Source organism: Lolium perenne, chromosome 4, assembly GCF_019359855.2.
Source record: "Lolium perenne isolate Kyuss_39 chromosome 4, Kyuss_2.0, whole genome shotgun sequence".
Lineage (NCBI taxonomy): Eukaryota > Viridiplantae > Streptophyta > Magnoliopsida > Poales > Poaceae > Lolium > Lolium perenne.
This window is the reverse complement of record NC_067247.2, coordinates 236,557,548-236,565,924: the sequence shown is the minus strand read 5'-3', so window position 1 is coordinate 236,565,924 and position 8,377 is coordinate 236,557,548. Positions and strand designations below refer to the sequence as shown.

The window sequence follows — 8,377 nt, the reverse complement described above, 5'->3', positions numbered from 1 at the left end:
AAGAGGGAATTGCGTAAAACTCCATCCACTGGGACAGTTGTTGCACCAAATATCATCAATTGTATTTTTTTGCGCAAAACCCCAGATATTGAGGTTGTTGTGACCGAAATCACAATCTTAACTCATTTAGCACTCTTTCAGCCATGTTGGGTTCACCTCTCACTGCCGGTGAAACCCAAGCTTTTGGACAAAATGCTTAAAGATTCAGATAATCAAAACCATTTTCTAATAAAATTGTATGTTAATTAACTGAAATGTGGTCATTTTATTTTTGCAAATCAGAAGCATAATAAACACTATGTAGAAAAATAATTGTCCATAAAAATTACGATTTTTTTGCATGATTATTAGGGTGTAATGAATCTATGGAGGGAACACCAATGTCTAATCAACCGTGGTACATCATCCAAGGCTCGATCCATCTAGAAATTTCATTTACAAATCGCTCGATATAGTTTTTGGTACATATTTTAGTAAATATTGTTATTTCATCAATAATATGTTCATCAAACTCCAACAAGCATGTAAACAAAGATTCATTTTTTTTTGCACAGCTAGTTGTTTACTATGACTTTGCGTGTTATGACGTTTTGGGGTTTCAAAAAATAATGCTACATATCTTTTATTTAACATTGATATTTCTTACAAAAAAAGGGTCTACAACAGCTCAAAATGCATCCACAAAAAATAATATTATTTGCTGAATAATCATTTTATTACAAGTTTTACGGTGATTGGCATTTTTAATAACCATCCATCCACCTCGATCAGACGGTGGTAAATAGACGGAACCAAACTGACGGAACTAAAAATATGGGAACAGAACCAAAATCTGTGAGACCTGTAATTTTTTGATTCGCGAACCTGTAATATATTTACCAAAATTATAGAAAACGAGCGCTCTTTTAAGCGGTCGAAGGCTCGAAACATCAGATGAGACTTCGCGAATCTTAAAGCAATTGACCATATCCTCTCTCTCACGTAATTATTCTCTCTCTCACGTTCAGTCTCTCTCTCACCATTCATCCTCTGCTCTCTCCCGGCGATCCCCTCCAGTCGAAATCTATGACGAGAGAGCAGCATGGATGCAGAGCCACAGAGGGATGAAATCCGGATTCCTTCCACTGTGGCCCCATTCTGGCTGCCCTGTTTTCTCCCCGTTCTTCTCTACACAGACGGCCAGATGGCTAAGGGATCGAGTTCGGGGAGGCTGGACCTGGAGGAGGTGCACCGGTGTCCGTGTGGGCTCAGCCCTTCCATAGCTCGAGCGCCGCACGCCAGACCTGGGAGAAGCGCTTGGCAGCAGCGACAGTGTTGGATTTGAAGGACACGGGACGGCGGCGGCAGCATTGGATATGCCGCAGGCTAGCATTTCACGTACCCAGTGAGATTTCATTCTAGGTGCATCGGTTCGTGACAGCAGACTACAAATGGAAGAAGCAGTGGTTCACAGCGATTGGAAACAAAAGAAGATGAGGTTTCGGAGACCATGGACAGGAGCATTAGTGTTTCAGATACTGCCAGCTTCTGAGGCATTTGTAATTCTGAGTTGATGCTGCCCATGTAAATGATCAGTAGAAGTGTTTACTTCTTGCCTACAGATCTTACGCAGTTTCGTTTATCATTTCTCAAATAAGTGTAGCTTCTACAGAAGTAGGAGAAGGAAGAACTCAACTAAGAATATGTATCGAAAACGTGAATACACACTTTCCTTGTAGTTACTGATGCGCACCATGCTGCTGATTTCTCAAGTAATCACGGGCAAATTTCAGTTGCAACATGCTGCCGATTGCTTAATCATGGGGAAAATGCAGTTGCCGTAACACAGGCAAATTTCGGTTGAAGCATCACGGCAGAGCGGGGGAATTTCCGCATATAAAACCACAACACAATTCAAGCCAAACTCTTAATGATAGATAGATTCCACAAACATGTTCATATGACGAGAGACTTCTGTTCGACACAATCGATCGATCGACCTCGCCAAAGCCACCGAACAGCTCAGCCCAGATCGAACAGCCCAGCACCGCTAGGTTCGCACACTGAATCGGTCAACCAGCAGTTCAGAAATCATCCAGCGATCCCCGCGACGTGGGGATGGGCGGCGGTGGCTGGCGCCTGCGACGGAGAGGATGGGGCCTGACCTTCAGCGATCCCGGTGATGTGGGAGGGGCGGTGGCGGCGGGCGCTGGTGTGTGAAGAAGGCCACGAGGAGTCCAGTATAGAGGAGTTGGGCCTGATTGATTTGGTTGATTAGCATTTTTTCAATTCTAATTTAATGAGTTGACAAATAAAACGTCCGTTTATAATTGTTATAGCACTATAGAAGTTACGTAAGGTTTATCACCGATTTATTCAACAGTCTCAAAAAGTTGATTAGACGGAACCAAAATTTAATTAGACGGAGCCTAGGTTCCGTGCCAATCACTGTAAAAGTGCTCTCATTTTATATGAATTTTTTAGCGCTTCTTTAGCCTTGTCCAAAAACTTGAGTTGAACTCGGGCACTAGTGGATGGACCCAACATGTCAGAATGGATGTTAAATGAATCAAGCCTCTGATTTGGGCTCCCTCCAACAGTCTGCAACACTAGTTGGGATTTTATGCAAAGAATCTCAATAGCTGTGGTTTTGTGCGACAAGTGCCGCAATGTTCGGGGTTTTGCACAATTCCCTCATTACTGAAAGGTTAAGCCTTTACATAATAACAGAAAAACACAAAGCTCACAATAAGTTTGTTATTCAGATTTTTGGAAAAACAACGGAGCAATTGGCCGTTGAAACCACGTAATAGTAGACATACAACTGATGCTTCATTTCAGCTACTTAACTGGAATTTTGAGTAAACTTTGCATCAAAGCACCTACAAGATTCATGTAAGAGTACAACATACCTTCTTTTCCCTCCTTATTTAGCTTCATGTTGCCTTTCTGAAGCCAGTCATTTGGAAGTTCCATCATGTTCTGCAATTCCAACTGAATCTCCAGCCTCTCCAGTTGCAGCAGATGCCTTTTCTTAGCAACTATCTGATTTTCGAGCATCTCCAGAATCTTCATCCAAACAGAGGAAACAACTAAGAATCAACCCTTTATAGCATGTAGTAGGAAAGGGAAAATACCCTCTGACTCAGGTTAAAAGGAAAACTGCCATTCCCAGCTAGTGAGCTATACGTTTTGTAGTTAACTGAACCATCTTTATAAATATCATAGTTTCTTTTTGTTCTTTTTCTCACCAGTTATGCTTAGAAAAAAACAGTATATTTTTTTCAGTTTCTATCCACTAGCTAGCATCATGATTTCCCAGACCCCAAAAGAAATAACTGATGGCCCAAACAACATAACATTACACAATACTAATCGTTAGGGCACCATAATTTAGTAGAAATAGGCTACTTTCCATTGGTAACAACTAACAAATATACAATTCTCAAATATTTGGGCACATCGTAGTAGCAAGCAATTTTCACAGTAAAACGTGCAGCACACAAATTTGTGAAAATCATATAGAAAGCTAACATTGTTCTGTAAGCCCTTGTTTTTTGCTTGGAGCTCATCATTCTGCTTCCTGAGACGCTCCATCTCCTTGGGCTTGAGAGCGAGCTCAACTCTCAGCTTCTTTTTCTCCTCGCAATACCCCAATTCTTTCACCTTCTTTTCCAGCTGGGACTTGAGGTTTTCGATCTCCGTAGAAATCCTCCTAGATTCATCACACGCCATTTCCAAATCTTCTGCGGGAAGGGAAACGGTAAAACATAAAACCGTGCGTGAGCGAACCGCAATGTTGTGCGAGTCAGAGCAAAAGGCAAGCGAAGAGAGCTGACCTCCGAGCTCTCCGGCACGCGGAGCCATCTTATGGGCGGTGGTAGAGGCCATGGACACGGCGGGGTTCTTGGAGGCGGACGCAGCAGACGAGAAAGAGGCCACAAGGGGATTATACTGAGTGATAAACTACGATGTGAAAATGGGATAACTCCGAATAAAGTGCTCTGGCCTCTAGGCACCCACTCCGCTTCACCTTCCGCCGCTTCGGTTCCTTCCAACTAGTATATGTCTAGCGTCTGATCTATTTGGTAGATGAAATATATTTGTTTTAATCTGTTCAGATCAAGGTTTAAAATAGCGTGCTAAATGAAATAGCGTTGGCCTTCATCAAACGCTATGGACGCTATACCGTGCTAATTTCGTGCTATATTTCAAATAGCGTTTTGAAAAAATATTAAATATAGTCTAAAAATAAAGCATTTCGCTAAAAAGGTTGGATATTTAGTCCAAAAAATAACTGAATCATACATACATAACCACATACAACAAATAGATCTCTAATTTTTTAGAAGGCTAACATCAGTATTCCACAAGGCAACAACATAATATAAATTCTTTATAAGAATCATCAGCATTAGCGATATTAAGTTCTAATCTAGAAAAGTAACCAACATATTGTAGTTCATCACCACGAAAAAGTGAAAGCAACTTAGATTGAAAAAATAGCGCGCTAACGCTATGAAGTTTTAACACGATATATCATGCTATTTCACAAATAGCGACATAGCAAGCAAAATTACTAAAATTTAGCGTAGACCCTCCAAATATGCTATTGCGTGGTATTAGCGGAGAAATAGCGCGCTATTTTAAACCTTGGTTCAGATCAAGCAGTGGACATAAATTTAGTTGTGTGCATTTGACCATTTGAATTAGGGGTGTACCCACTACCCAGCCGCTAGACTCATTTGGTCCCCGCTGATATTTTCCCTTTTTCTTCTCATTTCCACCCAATTACTAATGGAAAATAATAATGTTGCAACTAAATTACATTAAGCAGTGTACAACCAAATAAAAACCACTACTAGAAAATAGCTAATCAATGGCGCACTGCTATCAAACCACGCATTGGTGTACCAGTGCTGCGCCGTTGCAATCTGGCTTAGCAGTGGCGTACCAAGTAGTGCACCACTACTAGCTTTCTGGTGCGCCACTTCTAAACATGTGAGGTGCGCCACTACTAAAATTTGAAAATTTCTAGATCTGGATCTGACACTTTTTCGAATTTTTTTGCTTGTTTTATTTTCTCGTTCTTGTTGCCCAAATTATTTGCCGTGTGTTCATTCCCATTAATAGCCTAGCCGCTGGTGAGGATGGAGGATGGAGGATGGAGGAGAGATGGATTAATTGAGAGGAGGAAGGCCAAAGGTTATGGGGGCCGGAGAGGGTCGCCAAAGAGGAGGAGAGAGGCCGGAGGGTCACCGGAGGTCGCCAGAGTGGATGGAGGAGTAGAAGGAAGGAGGAAAGGAGAGGAGGAGGATAAGGAATAGTGGAGGAAGAGGAGGAGAATAGAATGTGTGGAGGAGGAGGCCGGAGGAGGGAGTGGGAGGGGGTAAGTGTGCGGCCAATTCAAATTTGGGAGGCGGGAAGCTTAACAGTGGCGCACCTCTACATGGTGTGCCACTGCTATTTTTTCTCTTTTTGAAATTTCTGCCTGAAATCTAAAACCTAAAAAAGTCTTTTTTTTTCTTTTCAATTTCTGGGAATCTAAAAAATGTCTAAACGCCCGGAGGGAGTTGAAATTAGATAGGAAATTTACGTAGATATATTTTCATATAAAAAAGGATTTTTATCGGAGGTCGTATGCAACTAGAATCCAGTTTTACCGAAACATGACAGTCATTTTTGCAAAAAAAAAAGCCGAAATTCATATTTGTTAATCCTCATTAAAACTAGATAACATAATAGACCGGCATCTCGAAGGATTTGTTTAACATTTCTATCTTTCTTTTATTCTTTCCAAAAACCGAAAAATCGATCCAGGGGAGGGGGGAGGGGTGTGTGGAGGGAATTTTGGGTAGGAGTTACCAGTGGCGCATCACATATATGTTCGCCACAAGTAGGAGTGGCGCACCTATATCTGGTGCGCCACTGGTAACTCCTGCTCATCTATATACCCTCGGCCCACACTTAGCAATATCGCACGATGCTGGGTGCGCCATTGCTAAGTGTCGGTTGGTGGTCAAACCATGGCCATCCCTAGTGGTGGCGCACTACTCACCCGGTGCGTCACTGGTAACATTGCTAGCAGTGGAGCACCACTTTTTGGTGTGTCACTGCTACCATTCTACAACTAGGTCTTTTTCTAGTAGTGAATGTAGTCCAGTAAATAAACAACATAGTTCACAAGAGAATAGATAAACTGAGATGAGATTGCCATGGGTTGGGAAGCATGTGACTATGACTGGTCGCTCCACCCCTGTGAACCTGGCCCAAATATGCATCAGGTTTGTGTTTCCGCGGACGCTCCACGGTTGCGCCGAGTGTCCACCGAAACTTATGTAGGACCCGCGCATCAGTGGCAGGGAGGCCAATAACATTCCCGCCAGTGACCATTCCCCTCGCGAAAAATCAAAGTAGACCGGCGCCAGCAGTCCAGAAGCGATGGACGTCCTCGCCGCCTCAGCCACCACCATGGATTCCGAGGGAACCCTCGCACCCGTCGCCGCCCAGACTCCCCTATAGCCATGACCATAGCCCCAATGGAGGCCGCAGCTCCGGCGGAAGCAAAGCGTGCCGCCACCGGCGTCCAGGACGCTAAGCCGAAGGCGGCAAAGAAGGTGCTGTCCAAGGAGGAGAAAGACGTCGAGGCCGCGAAGCGTCGCGGCCAGCGCATGAACCAAAAGGAGAGGAATGCAGCGGACGCCGCCCTGGAGGCCACCAGCAGGCGTGGCAGATGCAGCTGAAAGCCAGCGCTGCGCAAGTAGGCCTCCATCCGAGCATAGCGGAGGCCTACATGCTCGTCAAGCGAGAGGGGATCGTTGGCGTCGCTCCCTTGGCCTCGTCGGTGAGCTCGGTAAGTTCCCAGTTGCGTCCTAGAACGCTCGCTCCCTTGCAGGTCCACGTGGCGTCGCGTTTCGCCTCCGGCGTGGCGCCGGTGCAGTTCAATGGGGTGTCGGTTCCCGACCTCAACTGGACACCGAGAAGCAGTGACTCGTGCCCGGGTGCAACACGCAAGACGCGCCAGGTGCCGGAGGAGAGCATGTCGGTGCCCTGCAGCCTGTTTGAGGAAATGGCACCATCTGCCACGACGATGGACGACCCGGTACGTAAGCTCTCTCACTGTGTGTGACTGCCATGTGTCATGCGTCTTACGTCTGGTGATTCGTAGGCCTATTGGAAGGGACAACATGACAGCGACATCGAGGCCATGATCTACGGTAGTGGCTTCGTTGGCGACACCGGGGCCGGGGCCAGGACAAGGCCGCATGATGAGTGGGCACCGACGCAAGATGCGGAGGACATCGATGTTGCACGGTTGTTCTCCACCCAGCCCACGCAGGAAACAACCATGTGCGTCGACGACTATGATGACGCGCCAACAGGGCCTGTCCTCACCATGGATGATGCTAGCAAGAAGAAGGAGGAGAGCCACATGACACAAGGATTCAACGACGACGAGGACAAGTGTGTGTGCGACGCGTAGCTGGCGACCAATCATGACTGTATTAATGGCGCCCAGCAAAAGGGCAAGGTGTACTCGACCAAGGTGATGCAAGAGTACAATGAGATAAAGCTCCGCGACCCCTACGAGATGCGCAACGAACTCAAGGAAGTGTCCATCAGAAAAAAGATGGAACTGCATCAAACAAGAGACAAGCAAGTTTTTCTCCGCCGTCGAACATTGCATCAACAACCCTGTTAGCGGCGCTGACATCATTTCAGTGGTAAACAAACGAGCATGGTCATTCGATTTTATGTACATCATTCGGAAACCACGATCCGGGCTTTAACCAATTGCAGGTATCCCGAGCCTTGGAGAGGTTCAAGGCAACACATAAGAAGGGCTTTCATATGGTCCATTGCTGGGACAAGCTGAAGGGCACACAAAAGTGGCATACAAGCTTTGTAGGCTACGATGAAGCTGTGAAGAATGGGACAACGGTTGTCGTCGACGATAAAGACGATGATCATGGCCATCATGCCCTTCCACCTCATCCTCGAGGCCATAAGGCTACCAATGCCGATCTAGCCCGGGAGGTGATGTCTACGCACGCTTCTATTCTTGTAGACAGTGTGGGGCCTCCAAGTGCAGAGATTTGTAGACCAACGGCAAGTTTAAGTGAATCACCCAAGGTTTATTGAACTCAAGGAGGTAGAGGTCAAAGATATCTCTCTCAAGAAACCCTGGAATTAAGATACAAGAAGTCTCTTGTGTCCCCAACATACCCAATACACTCGTCAGGTGTATAGGTGCACTAGTTCGGCGAAGAGATAGTGAAATACAAGTAATATGGATGATTATAAGTGGTAATTACAATCTGAAATAAAAATGGCAGCAAGCAAACATGTAGCAGAACTGGTTGTAAACGGTGTTTCAATGCTTAAAAAGAAGGCATAG

General features: G+C 45.2%; 1 protein-coding gene across 1 annotated transcript; it reads right to left on the bottom strand.

The window, feature by feature from the left end:
* Positions 1–1,063: 1,063 nt before the first annotated feature.
* Positions 1,064–3,922, bottom strand: LOC127328541 (uncharacterized). The gene is made up of 4 exons (XM_051355134.1): positions 3,819–3,922; positions 3,514–3,725; positions 2,892–3,048; positions 1,064–1,365 (listed from the first exon to the last, which is right to left on the bottom strand). The coding sequence occupies exons 1-4, from the start codon at positions 3,868–3,870 to the stop codon at positions 1,064–1,066; spliced, it is 723 nt and encodes a 240-aa protein (XP_051211094.1). The 5' UTR covers positions 3,871–3,922.
* Positions 3,923–8,377: the final 4,455 nt, after the last annotated feature.